Source organism: Lithobates pipiens, unplaced genomic scaffold (assembly GCF_037356315.1).
Source record: "Lithobates pipiens isolate NorthernLeopardFrog02 unplaced genomic scaffold, aLitPip1_a1.2 Scaffold_27, whole genome shotgun sequence".
Taxonomy (NCBI): Eukaryota; Metazoa; Chordata; class Amphibia; order Anura; family Ranidae; genus Lithobates; species Lithobates pipiens.
This window is the reverse complement of record NW_027507788.1, coordinates 133,509,440-133,530,207: the sequence shown is the minus strand read 5'-3', so window position 1 is coordinate 133,530,207 and position 20,768 is coordinate 133,509,440. Positions and strand designations below refer to the sequence as shown.

The window sequence follows — 20,768 nt, the reverse complement described above, 5'->3', positions numbered from 1 at the left end:
TTATATCACCCGCCGGGTGATCAGGGGGTTAAACCTTTATTAGGTAATAAATGGCGGGTGCCCTGAAACTATAAAAAAATAATGAACCAACCAGCGTCACCTGTAACAGTTATATGGTGATCACTGGTGAAAGGGTTAACTAGGGGGCAATCAGGGGGCTTTATGTGGTAGTATATGGGGGTCCTTGGCGCTATAAAAAGCTGCGGCGAACCTAAATACCTACCTGCCTAACTAGCGTCACCTGTGACACTAATACAGCGATCAGAAAAACGATCGCTTATTAGGCTGGGTTCACACTGGAGCGATGCGGGAACGCCACAAACCCGCATCACACTGCCCTATGCGAACTGCTGGGAGTGTCAGTGAAATGTTAATGACACCCCCAGATCAGTTCGCATATCGCAGTGCGATCTGCAAACTCGGACAGGAATCGGATCGCATGGTGTGAACACCCATGAGATCAGATTCTGCTGCGGACCAAAAAAAGGGTCCCGTGCGAGTTTGCGGCGGGTGCGATGCGAATTCAGCCATACTATCTGTATGGCTGAACTCGAATCGCACAGAGATCGGATGCGATTTGCACTGCAGTGCGGTGCAAAATCACATCCGTTCTCATAAACCGCTGCAATGTGAACCCAGCATTAGTGACACTGGCGACGGGGGGTGATCACGGGGTTAAACCTTTATTGGGGGGGTTAGGGGGTACCCTAGAACTAAAGGGGGCTAACCCTAACTGCCCTAACAGTTATTACAGTCACAAATGACACCAATGCAAAAAAAATAAAATGCAATTGGTGTCACGGTGACTGGGGGTGCAGGGGTGATTGGGGGGTGATCGGAGGGTGAGAGTGTGCCTGGCATGTTCTACTGTATTGTGTAGTGTTGGTGCAACTCACCGATCCTCTCTCCTCGGTGCCGGAACGAAAAATACCGACACGGAGGAGATTACATCACTTCCTCTGTCTGTGTTTACATTACAGGAGAGGAAGTAATGTCACGCTTCACTTCCATTCGTCAGGAGCGATCGCGAGGGGGTGGCCATGAACGAATGGCCGCCCCCTCATCCCGGATCGCTCCTGAACAGATACCAACCGCCGCTGGCACCGGGGGGGCCCGATCGGGCCCCCCACCCGCGGGAAGGCAGGGACGTACATGTACGCCCATATGCCTGCCCGTGCCATTCTGTCGACGTACATCGTCGTGCGGCGGTCGGCAAGTGGTTAAAGAACAAGGTTCCAGGTGTGAGACAGAAGTTCTCATATCACTGCCAGAACATAAGGCCATATACTGTATATAGCTGAGGCTACTTACAATTTATACACCCATCACACGTTTTAGCCGAGGAAAATAGTTTGTTTGAAACTAGTTAAAAGGTACAGTAAACCTGGAGGTCAGCTTTAGGGCACCTGTGCAAAAATATACACAATACATTTGATCTTTTAGATTGTGAGCTCTAACGAGCAGGGCCCTCCGATTCCTCCTTACCAAATTGTAACGTAACTGTAATGTCTGCCCTCATGTTGTAAAGTGCTGAGCAAACTGTTGGCGCTATATAAAACCTGTATAATAATAAATAATAATCTGCCGAACAGAAACACTCCTTTCTCTAGACACTTTGCCAATTGCAATACAGAGGGAGTGATCAATGTTCTTCTATGCTCCTTCCATGGGGAGGACCAAATGGGCCCTCAAAGTTCATGTTTCTGACCATATATTTCAGATTTTTCCTCAGGTAACTTTTGCTCACCCATAGCTTGACAAGCTCCTTTCTAACAAATGACAAAATGCCACCTAATTATTATTTTTTCAATGGGCACGATTTCTTCGCTATTTACATCAGGAGATCCAGCCAGTGTGTGTTTTTCAAAAGAACATGCTCTCCTCCATATATAACAGTTTAAACCATTTAAAACTGGAAGGTAGGTACTTACAATGGTCAGCTTCTATTTATTCATGCAAAATCTGATACCAGTTTGGCTTTAAATTTGTCAGTGTTTTTAAATCAGCTAGTACATTTAATGCTGACCCTCCCACCTCATCAATGTGTGTTAGGGGAAAAAAAAAATGAATGCAGCCACCAATGATTTGTAAGCTGCAATATATCAATATATTACATATTTGATTTTGGGTTGAACAATTGTGCCTATAAATCCATCTTTTTGAGGTTCAAGGCTAATTTTCACAAGGTCCAACTGAGAATGTAAAATGTTGCCCGTTTTTGTATAGGTTAAAAAAAAAAAACATAACGTGTTTTCCTTACAAATATAACTGAATGTATTCTATTAGTATTTTTATTAGACACTAGAGTGCTCAGACCATACGCCGCACACTGCATCAAATTGGTCTACATGGCTGTCTTCCCAGAAGGAAGCCTCTTCTAAAAGATGATGCTCAAGAAAGCCTGCAAACTGTTTGCTGAAGACTGGATTACTGGAACCATGTCCTGTGGCCAAGATAAACGTATTTGGTTCAGATGGTGTCAAGCGCGTGTGGCTGCAACCAGGTGAGGAGTACAAAGAAAAGCGTGTCTTGCCTACAGGTCTAGCATGGTGGTGGGAGTGTCATGATCTGGGGCTGCATGAGTGTTGCCGGCGCTGGGAAATTACAGTTCATGCAGGGAACCATGAACGCCGTCTACTGCGTCATACTGAAGCAGAGCATGATCCCCTTTCTTTGGCGACTGGGCATTATTCCAACACAACGACCCCACTTGCTAAAGAAGCAGAGGGTAAAAGGTAATGGACTCGCCATGTATGTCTCCAGACCTAAACCCTATTGAGCATCTGTAGGGCATTCTCAAAACGGAAGGTGGAGGAGCGCAGGGTCTCTAACATCCACCAGCTCCGTGATGTTGTCATGGAGGAGTGGAAGAGAACTCCAGTGGCAGCCTGTGAAGCTCTGGTGAACTCCATGCCCAAGAGGGTTAAGTCAGTGCTGGAAAATAATGGTGGGCAGACAAAATACTTACACTTTGGGGGAAATGGCAGAGACTGGAGCTCCTCTTGAATGATTTGCAATCTAAAGAACTGGTAGCCCAGAAAAACAGAATGTTAATGTAACCTCCTTAACCTCTGCTAGTCAGACTGAACCATCTTCTTCACAGACCAGTAGTCCATTTCAGGTTGGAATTCTTTCAATTGAAAGCCTGGATTTTTAGTAGCAAATACTAAGAAAAGGTTTGTTCTGACAGAGTAAATTGACAAGTTTCCCCAAGAGTAGCAAAGTTGTTAACAGATAAAAAAAAAAAAAAAAAAAAAAAAAAAAAAAAGAAGGGGTGTATGCTAAGGTGTGGAAAGTTTTATACATGTGGTGTAAAAAGGATAATTTCACTTTTCCTTCGGTAAAAACCATTCTAGAATTTCTTCAAGGTGGCGTTGACAAAAATCTAGCTCTTTGTACTCTGCATGTTCAGATTTCAGCACTGTGGCTTTCAACATAGTAGGTGAGGTTGAAAAAAAAGACACAAGTCCATCAAATGACGTAAAGCTTGCAGAAGAGCCTTTAAATTAGAAGATTCATTTAACCTCCCTGGCTGTATGATTATTTCAGATTTTAGGTGCTGAAAGCAGTACAATTGTTTTGCATGAAAATTTGGCGTTTTATATTGTAGTCCTGTAATTCTTAGGAATAACTCACTTAAATCTGTCCAAACCAGAGACTCGCAGACATCCCGGGTATGATAAAGTTTGAAAAACGAAATCATAAATTATAATATAATAAATAACTATAAATAATTATACCAAATAATAATATAACAATAATAAAAATTATTCAATAATGTAATCAAATCAAAAACACTGAAATCTGCTCAGTTGCAGAATTGTCACGGTCATTACTTTTCAATATTTGAAGACGGATCTCCCCACAAATCGCTATCGCTCAATTCTGCGAGTGATTCTAATTTTCTATCGCTACTTTCTAGCTGGTCTAAAATCATTTTTGATGTAAAGGGACAGTTTTGGTTGCTATGGACAATCTCCAGTTTCCAGGCATAAAGAGCAGTTTTTATAATATAAAACTGCATGCAGGACACTGGGCAGACCACTAGGGACAAAAGGGATGTGAAATTATTACATACAGCAATGTAATCTGTAAGATTACATTATACTGTATGTATACTGTGTGTTTCACTTTTTGAATTTGGCGCCAGTCTCCGTCCCCGTGCGTCGCAACGCTCGCAGGGAACGGAGATCAGCTCCGTGATGAATCGTGCGGAGGACGAGCCACTCGTACAGCGGGGGGACATAGCTGGTAAGTAAACCTCCTCCTGCATTCAGCGATGTGGTCCAGAGTCTGGCTCGGGGTTACCGCTTTTGGTATAAAACTTCCACCCCGAGCCAGACTCCGGAATACCGCCAGGGGGGGTTAATCTAGTAAGCATTCCATGCTAGCCCAGCAGAAGGCTTTCCCCTCCTTGGGATGTGTCCAAGGTCCTGATTTGACAAACAATATCAATCCTCCAACCATTACTGGACTGTTGCCTAAAGATTTGGACTTTAAAGATTCTTCTAGCCATCACAACAGCCAGAAGAGAAGGGGGATCATAAAGCCTTGACAGTCAAAAGACCTTATGATACAATTCAAACCAATGAGGTTACTCTAAAACTGGATACACGTATTTACCAAAAAGGTAGCCAAATATTCAACCGGATCCTTGGCAACATTCTGGGCACAAAAAGCTTCTGTGGAACAAATCTGCAAAAGCAGACACTTGGTCAAACCAGGATACCTTTAAACTGGCATTTGGCAGAAGAGTTCTACAGGTTTATTCTCGCTTTCCTGTCCTGGAAGATACTTTGAGAAAACCCCAGTTAGTCTTTATGGTAATGATATTTCTATGAATCTTTCAGGATAGCAAGCTGGCTTCCTACCCTTGCTTTTAAAATATTTCCTCATGCACTGGTGGAGATAATCTACTTTATCTCAACTGAGTGAAAAGAATGGCCAGAGACACTGTTTGTTACTGTCCTGGAAGATTGATAGAAATACTGGTAGCGACTGGTAAAACTAACTGTTGATCCTTACAGTTAAGCCTGGTACACATGATCCATGTGACAATCCAATGCTGAACTATTGTGTTTTGACAGGGGGACGCCCAACAGAACACACTGGTGCTGAACGGCAGACTTTTTTTGGTCATGCCCCTTCTATTGGACCAGCGGTCTACACACGGGCCAAATGCCATCCGATATTCGGCCCATGTGTATGACCCTTTAGATTGATCCCATCAAGTGCTGCTAAAAATATTTAAGGAGTCCAATCTGTGTTTATTAGAGGGTGGTGTGATGCGAGGGCCCCCTTGTTTTACATAAAGGATTGCAGGCAGAGAAGGTTTTTAGGTTGCTTTCAGAAGTCCGTCCCCCCCCCCCCCCCCCCATTAGATTTATACCTCCTCAGACATCTGTTCCATTTGGTCTGATGTGGTCGATTCATTGCCAGCCTCAATGGCCATATGTAGAAGTCCCTGGAGATTGTGTGGATGTTGCCTGTTTCCTTCATGTCCTCCATCCGCCATGGTAAATTCTCACTGTGGACAATAAAAAACAAGATGTGGCTTAATTTACAGCTGCTGTATATCTTGTGGCATGAATGAAAATAAAGAGATTCAGCTAACAGTACCCATAACAGTTGAGATGAAATGCTGTAGTTCCTGTATGACTGGCCACACACAGATTAGTGTTGGCAATGGGTATAAATGCCTTTGAGCTGACAACGAAGAATGTTTATTTTCTCTGACTTAACTAATGTGTGGATGTGGCAGATGTGGTAAAATATTTGGTCCCCCTTTTCCACAAAAGAAAAAAAAAAAACATTTAGCACCTAGTTGAACAAGGTTTTTATAACATTTTCCTTCCACACTATAAAATTATAACAGGCTTTTAATTCACAAAAGACTTATAATGGTCTCCTCAACAATGTCCAACTATGTCACAGTAGTCACAAGCCATGTCAACCATCATCTGCAAGGTTTTCAGTCTGCAGAAGATATATGGATAAATAATAAACCCCATATTGTGAGCTATCATTACAGGATTGATGTGACAGGAATTTCGATTTGACACTAATGCCCTGTACACACGGTCGGACATTCCGACAACATAATCCATTGGATTTTTTCCGACGGATTTTGTGCCAAACTTGTCTTGCATACACACAGTCGGACAAAGTTATTGGAAAATCCGACTGTTCAGAACGAGGTGACGTTATACACTTACAATGGGACTACATAGAGGCCAGTAGCCAATAGCTTTGGTCTCGTAATTTATTCTAAACGAGCGTGGCACTTTGTCCGTCGGAATTCTCTACAAACGATTGGAAAAAGTCAGATCGGATTTTGTTGTCGGAAAATTTTAGAACCAGCTCTCAAACTTTTTCCATCAGGATTTCCAACAGAAAGTCAGATAGAGTCCACACATGATCAGATTTTTCCGACAACATAATCCGATCCCACTTTTTCCGTCAGAAAATCAGACCGTGTGTACAGGGCATAATTTATGCAAGTATTAGCTTTTACTTTGAAATTGTTACTCTGACCCAACCTTGGCTGTTCCCACTCCTACTACTGTCTCCTAAAAAATAGCTCTGACCTACACTAAGGAGTAGGCAAGAGCTCAGCCTACAAGGAGGATTCTCACCTTAAGCTAGAAAGGCTTGCTACCCTGTGCACATAGCACTTGTCCCTGTTAAAGAATATTATCAGTTACACCAGATACGAGGAACAAGAATCCCAAGGCCTACCTTAGGGCGGTACCACGGATTGTTAAACTTTTCTGCCAAATGCCTGAGGCGACAACAGTTCCACTCTGTAGTGTCTCCAAAAATGTATCCTGCTTTGCCCATGTGGCTGTTCCGCAGATCTACTCTATTGAGGCACCGGCTTTCTCCACCCATGGAGGTGGCCAGTGATCTCGTGGAATGGGCTTTAAGATGAGCTGGTCCTGGGGACCCTGTCTTGCCTCAGATCCACCCTATCCTCCAAGACTAACAAAAAGGGTTCCTTAATAGACAGGGCCTGTAGGTCGCTTACTCTCCTGGCTGTAGTAATGGCCAGTAGGAAAGTTAACTTAAGGGATAAAAATTTTACTGAAATTTTTAATGCTGGTTCAAAAAGGAGCTTTTGTCAGCGCCTCAATACCAGTGTCAGATTCCAGGGTGGGAATTGGTTAATCCTAGAGAAAGTCAACCTCTCCAGAGCTAACAAAAATCTTTTGACCAGCGGGAGCCTCTGGTCCAAAAACACAGATAGAGCCGCTACATGGACTCTCAGGGTGTTCAGGGACACCCCTTGATCCACTCCTGTCTGTAAAAATTCTAGCACTACTGGTATAGATGAAAGGGAAATCCTATAATGCCATCAGCTTGAGAAAAGTTTTCCGAGTGACTGGCTTCCTACTACCTGGGAGGACCTCAATCACTGTTTCTGAACATCCCTTCCCACTGAGGATTTCCCCCTCAAGAGCCAGGCCATCAAGCAAAAGAATCCCGGGTCGGGTGGTGAACTGGCCCCTGTAGCAGAAGATCCTGCCTGGTCAGGAGGAGCAACTGCCATTTCCCCACAAAGGGAAAACCAGGTTCTTTTTGGCCACCAAGATCAGGTTACTTTCTGCAGGACCCACAGGATTAACACTAGAGGGGGAAAGGCATACACTAGGTTGTAGATAAAAAAAAAAAAAAAAAAAAAAAAAAAAAAAAGGAGCTGTGCCAAATACTAAAAAACAAATCAATAAACCAAACACTATAGGAAAAAGTCCATGGAAAGTTTATGTTACTCAGGAAAGGAAAGCGATCGCACCACAGTGATTCCACACTTCCTTATCGCTATTGTGCCCAGCCACCGACAAATAAGTGCGCTTACCAGACGGTAAAAGCACAAGGAGCGTTTATAATCCCAAGCCACTGACAGCTCCTTGCCTTCACCAAACACTTTGTCACTCAGGAACGAACGATCCATATATTGAAGAATCACATGCTGCTCCGCATTCTCATCAGTACCCAAATTGCACGTTCATAACATAAAAAGAAAAGAAGCCTCCCATAGTGTAAAAAACTTCAATGATCTTTTAAATTATAATAGAAATGCACTTACATAAAAACCAAAGATTTTTGCATATAAAAACAGGCCGGCCGGCAAAACGAGAGCCCGTCCTCCTCTCGTAACACGCGGTGACGTCACAGCGTTTATTGATTTGTTTATTATTTGGCGCAGCTCCTGTTTTCTATTTATCTATTTCTATGTGTGTGTATCCCACAGTGGAGCAGCAGCCTTACATCCTTTGAACATTCATTTGAATTTTTTTTCAATTATTTGTATTTATTTTTAAGATTAATTTATTGGTTATTTATCTGAAAATATTTTTTCTTGCTTGATAAGTAGGAAAAAAACTTTTTTTTTTGGGGTCTCAGCGCGGTTTTATTTCTTTTGATACACTAGGTTGTACCCCCACTCTTTTGCTAGTGTCTACCCCCTCTGAACCATTCCACCTTCCTTTTCCTCCTGCATGGAACAAAAAAAAGTCTATATCTGGGACCCCGAAATGCCAACTTATCTGAAAGAAAAAAAAAATAAATAAAACCCCAACACGCAGCTTTGTTCAACTTCCATTCCCCCGATGTATGGGTTGTCGACTTAACTTAGAAAGTCTGCTTCTATATTAGTGTACCCTTTTAAGTGGACCACCAATATTGATGGGAGGATCTCTTCTGCCCAGCCCAAAACTTCCAGGGATAACTTTAGGAGACTTCTGGATCTTGTCTCCCTTTAACAGTTTATGTTAGACTATCGTCCTATTGTCTGACGAGACTTGGACTTCTCATTTCCTGGTTCCTGCCCTTCAACCTCTTCAGTGCCTGCCCTATGGCCAGGAGCTCCCTGCAATTGGAGAAGATTTTTGTTTGAGCCGGGGTCCATGTTCCCTGAGCTCGTAGGTCCTGTAGATGGGCGCCCCAACACCAGGAACTCACGCTGGTGTTTAGACTGGGTTCCACTGGACCCAGGAGCGACCCGGCATCAACCTGTCTTCTCCTAGCCACCAACTTAGAGGGGCCTTTACTTGCCCTGGGATGGACACCCTCCTGTCCAGTGACTCCCTCTTCCTGTCACAGGAGGAGAGCAGGAAGAACTCCAGTTCCCTGGAATAAAAAGTTGTGCCCAGGGGACCGCTGATATGCAAGATGTCATCAGTCCTAGAACTCTCATGATGAGTCTGCATGAGCAGTCCTCGAGTTCTAGTAAGGACAACATTGACACCACTACTTTCCTCTTCGGGAGGAAAAAAAGTTTCTGGACCCTGGAGTTTACCAGATACCCTAGGAATGGCTTTGACTGGGAAGGTTCGAGGGATGGTTTCTCCTGACAATACATCCTAGACTCCCAACAGCAGGTGAGAGGCCCGCTCTCCCCTGCTGTCGGGAGGACCCGTAAACTAGAAGATAGTCTAGGTATGGAATTAGGGAGATCCCTTGAAGGTGGAGGCGAGTCACTACCTCCGCCAAGACCTTGGTGAATACCCTTGGGCTTCATGCTAGGCCAAAGGGGAGGGCTCGGAACTCAGATTTTTTTTTTTCCTTCTTAACACCAGGAAACAAAATCCAAGATCTGCTCTCTCTAGCTACATGGTCAATTAGTCTATGAAGCCATGCATCCACTTTTCTGGCTACACAAGCTGAGGCTAATACTGGTGCCATGGCCACAGCAGTTGCATTCCAGGGCCTTTGCAGCAATGTCTCGGACCTACGGTCCATCTGTTCCTTGGGTTTTGGCCTACGGGCACTGCTCTAGGCAGATTCACTGGGTTCTGAGGAGACAAGCGGAACACAGCATCTAGATGTCAACACATCTCATACTGCCCCCCCCCCCAAACGCCTTTTCTCTCCACAGGGGTGCAGGTCAGGGCTGAGTTTGAGAGACCTTCCCCTACCGACTTCAGGTCCAAACATAATTAATGTTTTACTGTCAGGAAACACAATCAAGAACTGAGGTGCAGGGGGAAGGGTCGAGGTTTTAAACTATTTGTGGATTGCGTTTCCTGTCAGGTAGAGCCAGTCATGTCTCAGGTGTGCCTTCCTGGAAGAGAATTGTAAAAAGGGTGTAGGTGTGGCATTGTTCTTTTGTTTTAGAGTATATGATTTCAATTCACTTTCTAGGTCACTGCTTCAGATATATAAACAAACTTGAGTGCAATAACAATGCTACAAGTACAAAAACAATAATCATATAAAATAAATAAAAATTATAAACTGATGCCGAAATTGATCAACAGTATTAATATAAATTGATCAATAAAATATAAAGTGACTGGTGCTCTTCATTCATGTGTGACTTCAATCCCTAAATTCAGTATATATTAGCGAAATGATACAGTCCTTAAATTTATACATATATGTGCAGTCCTTCAATATGTGAAAATTATTCAAAAAGTGAAAAGTGCTCTTCATTTGTGCTCCTTACAGTGCCCCTATATGTAACGCACTCACCGGAACTCCTCACCGCTCACTGGGGTATTACGCATTCACAGTATCTGCCACTGTGCAGCAATATGAAGATCCACAGCTTGCTTTATTCTTAGTATATGTTCCTTCATGCCTCCCAAACAAAGAAGAAAGCTCCCATGTAACACCGTTTAATAAAGTTTTAATGTGCCAAACAGTAGCGTTATACTCACATTACACTGTGGATTTAAAAGCTAGTTTACAGGAAACAGGTGAAATTTTATATTTTGCAATTAAAGCATAACTTTGTATAGCAATAAAGGTCCCTGCATCGTGAACTCCCCCATTATGGGGGGGGGGGGGGGGCAACTTGATGATATCATATGAGGCGTACTTTATGCTGTTCTTTTTGAGACCTTTGTACTGCATGTCACCCGAAGTCCACCCCCTAATGTCTGTCTCCTTTTCGTTTCATGTAAGTGATGTGTTGTGCTATGTCTTTTCCTCTGACAAAATTAGGATTTTATTAAAAAAAAAAAAATAAAAAATAAAAAAAAACCAAGCTACTGTACAGATGGGAAGAGATGACTATAGTAAAGGATATGCCCTGGAATCAAAATGCTGTTTTTATTAAGTCAGTATCAATTGTATCTCCACCCCAGCCTGAATATGCAAATTGCGGGTATTCCCTTGGGGAAGGTACAAGCCGCACTGCAGCCACACCCCCTTCCTGCAGCTTTCTTTGCCATGCATTTCTGTGTCTCTTCTGCTCCATTTGTACAAATACACATATGAGCCCACAACCCCATTGTCACTCTGCAGCCATGCCTTTTCCGCTACTGCTAAAATAATGCAATCACACAGCTACCAACCGGTTCAGGATATGACTACAATGGCATGTGTTATGTGAAGGACGGTGGCTCAGGAGCAGTACCATTTTTATTTAATTTTTAATTGAGAGGCAATAGTTCTGCTTTAATCCAATCCTTGTATTGATGGGCCCTGCAAAATCCACTCTTTTTCCACATAGGAGCTCTGCTTAGGGGGGTGTAGACTGTCCTGTAATCTTGTCCCATACTCGACACAACTCCAAAATCTACTAATAATCCTCGTCATGAGGGTTTGTCTCATTAGCGTGTCTGTATTGATTGCAGAAGAAAGTGACTGTTGTAAAAACCATTAAATTGGAACGAAACCCTCCTATAGCTTTCAGCCATGGAAGCTGTCATCTCGGCCTGGGTTTGATCTTCAACAATTGCCATGATGCTGCACATGTGATCAGTTATGACACCAGACACATTTGATGGTTTGACAATTAGGTTGAGAGAAGAAGCCCAGGTTCACACTAGTGCGAATACAGACATTGCATGCGATTCGCACCCCCACTGTGGTGTCGATAGCATGTGATGTCTGTGCAATGCGAGTTCAGCCATACAGTTGCATGGCTGAACTTTCATTATATTCACACGAAAATAGTGCAGGGACCTTTTTTGTCCCGCACTGGAATCAGATTGCATGGGTGTTCTTACCTATACAGTCCAATTCCTGCGAGAGTTCACAGTTCGCACTGCGATCTGTGATCCGATCTGGGGGTGTCATTAACATTGTATTTTTCACACTGCAACAGTTCACAGAAGGCAGTGTGTAATTGTGCTGGTTCACGCATCGCACAACTGTGAACCTAGGCTAACTGACACCAAAGTTATATTCCTGGCACATGCCAGGAACAAAACTGTTTTTTGAAACTGTTAAATTGATGGGTTTAGTGCTTATTTGGTGAAAATAAGAAAAAAATTGGTGTAGCGCTAGTGAATCAATTAGTGAAAAACTCTAAAGATGTATATTAAAAGGGGTGATAATGAAACCAATATTAACCACTTTCAGACCGGACCATTTTGCTGGTCAATGACCAGAGGTCTTTTTACAATTTGGCACTGCGCTGCTTTAACTGGCAATTGCGCGGTCATGCAATGTTGTACCCAAACAAAATTTGCGTCCTTTTCTTCCCACAAATAGAGCTTTCTTTTGATGGTATTTGATTGCCTCTGCGATTTTTATTTTTTTGCGATATAAACGTAAAAAGACCGCAAATTTTGAAAAAAAATGATATTTTCTACTTTTTGTTATTAGAAAAATCCAATAAACTCAATTTTAGTCATACATTTAGGCCAAAATGTATTCAGCCACATGTCTTTGGTAAAAAAAAAAGTCAATAACTGTACATTTATTGGTTTGCGCAAAAGTTGTCACATCTACAAACTAAGGTACGTTTTCTGGAATTTACGCAGCTTTTAGTTTACGACTGCCTATCTCATTTCTTGAGGTGCTAAAATGGCAGGGCAGTACAAAATCCCCCCAAATGACCCCATTTTGGAAAGTAGACCCCCTAAGGAAATTGATAAGTGGCATGTTGAGCCCATTGAATATTTTATTTTTTTGCCTCAAGCGATTGAATAATGACAAAAAAAATTTTTATTTCTTTTTTTTTTTTTTTTTACACAAAGTTGTCACTAAATGATATATTGCTCACACATGCTATGGGCATATGTGAAATGACACCCCAAAATAAATTCTGCTGCTTCTCCTGAGTACGGGGATACCACATATGTGTGATTTTTTGGAAGCCTAGCCGCGTACGGGGCCCTGAAAACCAAGCACCGCCTTCTGGCTTTCTAAGGGCGTAAATTTTTGATTTCACTTCTCACTACCTATTACAGTTTTGAAGGCCATAAAATGCCAAGATGGCACAAAACCCCCACAAATGACCCCATTTTAGAAAGTAGACATCCCAAGCTATTTGCTAAGAGGCATGTTGAGTCCATGGAATATTTTATATTTTGCCACAAGTTGCGCCAAGCACCGCCTTCAGGCTTTCTAAGGGCGTTACAGTTTTGAAGGCCATAAAATGCCAAGATGGCACAAACCCCCCCCAAATGACCCCATTTTGGAAAGTAGACACCCCTAAATTTAGGGGTACACTAGTGAGACTAGGTAATAAATGGCGGTTGCCCTGAAACTATAAAAAAATAACTAACCAACCAGCATCACCTGTAACAGTTATATGGTGATCACTGGTGAAAGGGTTAACTAGGGGGCAATCAGGGGGCTTTATGCGGTAGTATATGGGGGTCCCTGGCGCTATAAAAAGCTGCGGCGAACCTAAATACCTACCTGCCTAACTAGCGTCACCTGTGACACTAATACAGCGATCAGAAAAACGATCGCTTATTAGGCTGGGTTCACACTGGAGCGATGCGGGAAAGCCACGAATCCGCGGCGGGTTCCCGCATCGCATGCCTCCCGGCGGCAGTTCACACTGCCCTATGCGAACTGCTGGGAGTGTCAGTGAAATGTTAATGACACCCCCAGATCAGTTCGCATATCGCAGTGCGATCTTCAAACTCGGATCGCATGGTGTGAACACCCATGCGATCCGATTCTGCTGCGGACCAAAAAAAGGGTCCCGTGCGAATTTGCGGCGGGTGCGGCGAATGGCTGAACTCGAATCGCACAGAGATCGGATGTGATTTGCACTGCAGTGCGGTGCGAATCACATCCGTTCTCATAAACCACTGCAATGTGAACCCAGCCTTAGTGACACTGGCGACGGGGGGTGATCACGGGGTTAAACCTTTATTGGGGGGGTTAGGGGGGTACATTAGAACTAAAGGGGGCTAACCCTAACTGCCCTAACAGTTATTACAGTCACAAATGACACCAATGCAAAAAAAAAAAAAATGCAATTGGTGTCACTGTGACTGGGGGGGCAGGGGTAATTGGGGGGTGATCGGGGGGTAAAGGGGGGGTGTGAGTGTGCCTGGCATGTTCTACTGTGAAGTGTCGTGTTGGTGCAACTCACCGATCCTCTCTCCTCGGTGCCGGAACGAAAAATACCGACACGGAGGAGAGATTACATCACTTCCTCTCCTGTGTTTACATTACAGGAGAGGAAGTGATGCAATGCTTCACTCCCATTCGTCAGGAGCGATCGCGAGGGGGTGGCCATAAATGAATGGCCGCCCCCTCATCCCGGATCGCTCCTGCACGGATACCGACCGCCGCTGGCACCGGGGGGGGGGGGGGGCCCGATCGGGCCCCCCACCTGCGGGAAGGCAGGCACGTACAGGTACGCCCATATGCCTGCCCGTGCCATTCTGTCGACGTACATCGTCGTGCGGCGGTCGGCAAGTGGTTAAGAAACACACATGTGACAAAATGTGCAAAAGTAAAAAATATATATAAAACAAAAATGAATGCAATTAATAATAATTAGCTAAGTATGTGGATACAATATATAAGTGCACGTAGATCTTGATGGGTATCAGCAGCTGAAATATAAATCCCAGCAAAACAGTCCACGTATGTTAGGTAGTGAAAAGTGTCAGTGTTGGTCTTCCCAGCAATGGAATCAGGCAACCACACAATTCAATTCAACCTGCAACAACGACTTGTCTGGAGTGAGTTAAAGAGAATTAAATACTCTTACCGGAGGAATTGGACACATCTGTCATATGACAGTGGGTCAAATGCGCTTGAAATCCTGGGTGGTATCAATCAGGTGTTATGCGTTGGTGGCAGGTCCCCGTTGGTCACCGCACTGTCTACGGATTTCACGGACTCCTGATATGAGTGGCTGGATCATACGTCTCCAGGGTCAACAGGGTCCAACTCCTCTATTGCCAGTTCCTACAATGTCTCCTCTCTACTTCCTCCTACGAGGAGGAAGTAGAGAGGAGACATTGTAGGAACTGGCAATAGAGGAGTTGGACCCTGTTGACGTATGGAGGAAGTAGAGAGGGGACATTGTAGGAACTGGCAATAGAGGAGTTGGACCCCGTTGACCCTGGAGACGTATGATCCAGCCACTCATATCAGGAGTCCGTGAAATCCGGAGACAGTGCGGTGACCAACGGGGACCTGCCACCAACGCATAACACCTGATTGATACCACCCAGGATTTCAAGCGCATTTGACCCACTGTCATATGACAGATGTGTCCAATTCCTCCGGTAAGAGTATTTAATTCTCTTTAACTCACTCCAGACAAGTCGTTGTTCCAGGTTGAATTGTGTGGTTGCCTGATTCCATTGCTGGGAAGACCAACACTGACACTTTTCACTACCTAACATACGTGGACTGTTTTGCTGGGATTTATATTTCAGCTGCTGATACCCATCAAGATCTACGTGCACTTATATATTGTATCCACATACTTAGCGAATTATTAATTGCATTAATTTTTTTATATATATTTTTTACTTTTGCACAATTTGTCACATGTGTGTTTCTTAGTATTGGTTTCATTATCACCCCTTTAATATACATCTTTAGAGTTTTTCACTAATTGATTCACTAGCGCTACACCAATTTTTTCTTATTTTCACTGAACTTTGTTTGTTTGGGTGTTAGCTGCTGACCCTCAGTCTTTGGCCTCAGCGCCGTGGTTTCCCCCAATTTTTTCTTTAGTGCTTATTTAACCACTTAAGCCCTGGACCAATTTGCAGCCAAAGCCCTTTTTGCGATTCGGCACTGCGTCGCTTTAACTGACAATTGCGCGGTCGTACAACGTGGCTCCCAAACTAAATTGGCATCTTTTTTTCCCACAAATAGAGCTTTCTTTTGGTGGTATTTGATCACCTCTGCGGTTTTTATTTTTTGCGCTATAAACAAAAATAGAGCGACAATTTTGAAAAAAAAAAAATACAATAATTTTTTACTTTTTGCTATAATAAATATCCCCTAAAAATATATAAAAAAAAAAAAACTTTTTTTTCCCCTCAGTTTAGGCAGATACGTATTCTTCTACATTTATTTTTATTTTTTTTTCAAAAAAATATCGCAATTATCGCTTATTGATCGGTTTGCGCAAAAGTTATAGCATTTACAAAATAGGGGATAGTTTTATAGCATTTTTATAATTTTTTTTTTTTTTTTTTACTAGTAATGGTGGCGATCAGCGATTTTTATTGTGACTGCGACATTATGGCGGACACATCGGACATTTTTGACACGTTTTTGGAACCATTGTCATTTATAAAGCAATCAGTGCTATTTAAATGCACTGATTCCTGTGTAAATGACACTGGCAGTGAAGGAGTTAACCACTAGGGAGCAGTGTAGGTGTTATGTATGATGTTATGCGTTTTTATTATTGTAGGGGGCGTTGCCTGGCATGTGACATCACTGATCGTCCTTCCCTATAAAAAGGGAAGAGACGATCAGTGACAGACACACAGGGAAGCACGAGAGTTGTTTACACAGACCTCTCCTCGTCCTACAGCTCTGTGACCCGATCGCAGGACACCAGCGGCGATCGGGTCCGCTGGTCCCGCGGCCATGGTCATGGAGCACGCCACCGGCAGTGCGTGCTCACGACCCACGGCTGGGCACTTAGAAAAAAAAAAACGTACAAATACGTGCTTGTGCCCAGCCGTGCCATTCTGCCAACGTATATCGGCGTGAGGCGGTCCTTAAGTGATTAATGGATAAGTTCACCTTTGGGAACAGGTTACATATTCCACCTGATTTTAGGGTGGAACATGTAACATTACCAATGCTGCAGCTGCCACCAGCTGTCCCCCCCTCCCCATGGCAGCAGTATGGGGAGAAGTTCCCTGCACCAGCTGACTGCTTGAGCCCCGCATGACCACATCATTCAGACACACAGCTCCGTGTTTCTAAATGAACTACAAGTTCCTTGTAGTTCTCAATTAATTACCACGGCATTGTGGAGCGATGTGGTAGTTAAGTAAGTGTTCCTATCAAGGAGTATCGGTTTACCCGTATGGGATGTACAAGCAAGACGATACACTGACAGTGTGTATAAGACCTGCAGGCCATCAGCAATTTGCTGATCGCTGGTGCAATGCTTTCCAGGCTCCAGCAACAAAAAATAAATGCACTTTTTTTTTTGCTGCAAAAGTGCATGTGTATATTATATATAATTTTTTTTTAACTTATCCTTTAAGTATATAGTTACAGGATACCTGCTTGTGTCCTGCCAGCCCAGATCTCAGGACAAATTGCACTACTCACATGCAGGATCTTGGCAGGAACTTCCCTTTGAATAAGAGACTCCACCATACATGCATCACATACTAGCTCATTATGAAATGCTTGCCTTAGAATGATACCCTGCTATGCCGCCCTCACTCCGCTCCCACGGCCGACATCTTTCACCGAAGTTACGTCCGGGTTGACAGGCTCCAGCTCTGTGATTGGCCGGAGCCGAGATGACGTCACTCCCATGCATGTGCTGCTTAGTCACGGCACGGGTACTAAAGAAACGACACGAGCGGTCTGTTTCTTCAGTGCGCATGCGCCAATGATGCCAGCAGCCGCGCATATAGTGAATATCTCCTATACTATGCAAGTTTAGGAAATATTTAACCACGTCCCACTGCACATATAAGGCCCGGGTGGGAGCTTCCTCCTGAGTGGACGTTCAGGAACATCCCTCATAAAAGGGAGGGGGAATCATGCGCGTTCCTGTGTAGCGGCGCCATCCCGATGCGCTCCTGTCACTCAGACACGGCACATCTCCAATCAGCAGGAAGGCTCTGCGATTGGCCCTCCTGATCACATGATGACTGTGTGCAATCACAGCCGCCATGTGATATAAATAGAGAGACGGTTGCTAGGCGATTGGCTCTCCTCACACATAAGTTGTCAGTGAGGAGAGGAGAGCGGATTGCTGAAGCCAGCGATCAGTGAGTAGAAGATTTTTGTTTTTTGTTTTTTTACACACTAATCACCTGACCAGTGTCCTCACAACACTGTCCCCCACATATGTAAACAGTAAAGTCATATGTCTCGATGATCATCTGCGCACATATGTCCGTGATCAAACCAATTATTATACACTTAACAGGATTTTTTTTTACCAAAGGCATGTAGCAGAATACATTTTGGCTTAAATGTAGGACAGAATTAGATTTTATTGGATTTCATGTAATGCAGAAAGTAGAAAATAGTATTTTTTTAAATATTTCCGCTCTTTTTTTCGCTTATAATCTCAAAAAATAAAAAAACTGATTTGTGAATAAATACCACCAAAAGAAAGTTCTATTTGTGTGAATAAAATGATAAAAATTTCGTTTGGGTGCAGTGTTGCATGACCGCGCAATTCTTATTGAAAGCAAGAGCACTGAAAGCTGAAAATTGGCCTGGGAATGAAGGGGGCGAAACTGCTCACTATTGGAGTAATTAAAGTACCTACAGGTAAGCCTTACTAACAGTTTACAACCACTTTAACCACTTACAGACCGTCCGCCGTCTTGATACGGTGGCTGTTTGAAGAGGATAGATAACTGCCATAAATGAAATGAATGAACCGCTCCTTAACCACTTCTCTACCGCTGTATAGTCATGGCGCCCGCAGGAACCCTTCATCTCTCCGGGTGGGCGTCATGACGTCCTGGGATTCCCTGCATTGTGGAGAGTGCCTGTACCCGTGGCATCACTTGGGACCTGATGCGTGTGCCCAGCGGCTGTGATGTCTGCTGGGCACCCACGATTGCTTGTCACGGAGCAGGGACGTGGATCTGTGTGTGTAAACATACATATCCACATCTGTCAGGTGAGAGCAGACCGATGGTGTGTTCCCTGTACAGAGGAACACTGATCGGTTTCCTCCCCTTCCGAGTCCCCTATAGTTAGAATCACTCCCTAGGACACACAGTTATCCCTTTGATCCCCCCCCAAGTCTCAACCCCTTCCCTGCCAGTCGCATTTATACAGTAATCAATTGTATAGCACTGATCACTGTATAAATGTCACTAGTAAATAGTGTCAATATCGCAGTCACGATAAAAAAAAAAAAACGCAGATCGCCGACGTTACTAGTAATAATAATGCCATAATTCTATCCCTTATTTTGTAGGTGCTATAACTTTTGCGCAATCCAATCAATATATGCTTTACGTGATTGGCCTAAACTGAGGAAAAAAAAAATAGTTTTTTTTTTTTTCCCATTTGGATATTTATTATAGCAAAAAGTAATAAATATTGTGTTTTTTCCTCAAAATTGTAGCTTTTTTTTGTTTATAGCGAAAAAAATAAAAACTGCAGAGATGATACCACCATTTGTGGGGAAATAAAAAAAAATAAAAATGATCAAAATGAATTTGGGTACAACGTCGCATGACCGCACAATTCTCATTTAAAGTGTGACAGCGCTGAAAGCTGGAAATTGGCCTGGGCAGGAAGGGGGTGAAAATGCCAATATGGAAGTGGTTAAAGGATTGAATGTAATAAATTATGCACATAGGTCAGGTGACAATAATATCACATGTGATAAATGTTAGTGATAAAAAAAAAAAAAATATTATATATATATATATATATATATATATATATATATATATATATATATATATATATATATATATATACACACACACACACACACTTGTTTAGAGAAGTGTAGGGACATATTCCTGCTGTCACTGGGTGTCAAGAAGAAAAATCTGATCGCCCTGAATTAGGAAAAAAAGTGGATTATTCTATCCTGGTTATAGATGGAGAGAAAACTCCATTTCCCAACATGCTTTGCTCCACCATGTATTTCCGGGTCACAGTCCTCACTGACACCCAGCATGGCTCTGTGTCATTCACAGACCCCATCCAGGAGTGTCTGGGAGAATCTCCTATAATATGAAGTGTACAAGTTCCCAGAGATGTGAGGGCATCCCATACATCCCTATGGAGGGAGAAGGAGCTCTGTGCATGGTAGAGACCCCCACCTCCTCCCTGTACACAGTCCATGCTGGGACCCCCTCCCCTATATACAGTGGGGACTCTCCATGGCTGCCCCCTCCCCCATGCACAGGAAGACATGCCTGACTACATACAATAGGAGGTCACACAGAACATGTGCACAGAGCCCATACCTGTCAGTGCTGGGGAAGTGCTCCTGGAAAGGTCTCTGCTGGATAGAAGCTCAGCTCTCCCCTCCCCCGGAGATGTATAGAATATAGAACGTGCGGCTCCTCTCCAGCCTCTTCCAGAAGCTTCTTCTCTCTTCCGCCCTCAACTCATTCATCGCTGACACACAGAGCCACCTGCTGGACAAACGCGGAACTTCCGCACAGCACAACTCCATTTCCAGCTTCAGCTACTTTATTAGATAAGAGGCAGAGAAGACAACTAGATCCTTTATCCATCCCAACCAATCAGGTGTCAGCCTTCTGCGCTCTTTGATGAAATAGGGAACTGGGGTGAGGCTACTGTGTGCAGCTTCCCTCTCATTTTTTACAGATTAGGTCCCACACACACTATAATGCCCTGTACACACGGTCGGAAATTCCGACGGAAAATGTCCGATAGGATTATATCGTCGG

General features: G+C 43.5%; 1 protein-coding gene across 4 annotated transcripts in view; it reads right to left on the bottom strand.

The window, feature by feature from the left end:
- HSPBP1 (HSPA (Hsp70) binding protein 1) overlaps positions 1-20,461 on the bottom strand; it is a 117,376-nt gene extending 96,915 nt beyond the window's left edge. Inside the window, exons 1-3 of one of the 4 annotated variants that reach the window (XM_077457493.1) lie at positions 20,319-20,461; positions 10,474-10,582; positions 5,390-5,527 (exon numbers count right to left, since the gene is read on the bottom strand). In XM_077457493.1, the coding sequence (XP_077313619.1) occupies positions 5,390-5,515 (126 nt within the window). In that variant the 5' untranslated portion in view covers positions 5,516-5,527; positions 10,474-10,582; positions 20,319-20,461. Of the gene's footprint in view, positions 1-5,389; positions 5,528-5,619; positions 5,643-7,855; positions 7,986-10,473; positions 10,583-20,318 lie in introns of those variants that run through there. The other 3 variants (XM_077457491.1, XM_077457494.1, XM_077457495.1) reach the window with 3 other exon arrangements.
- Positions 20,462-20,768: the final 307 nt, after the last annotated feature.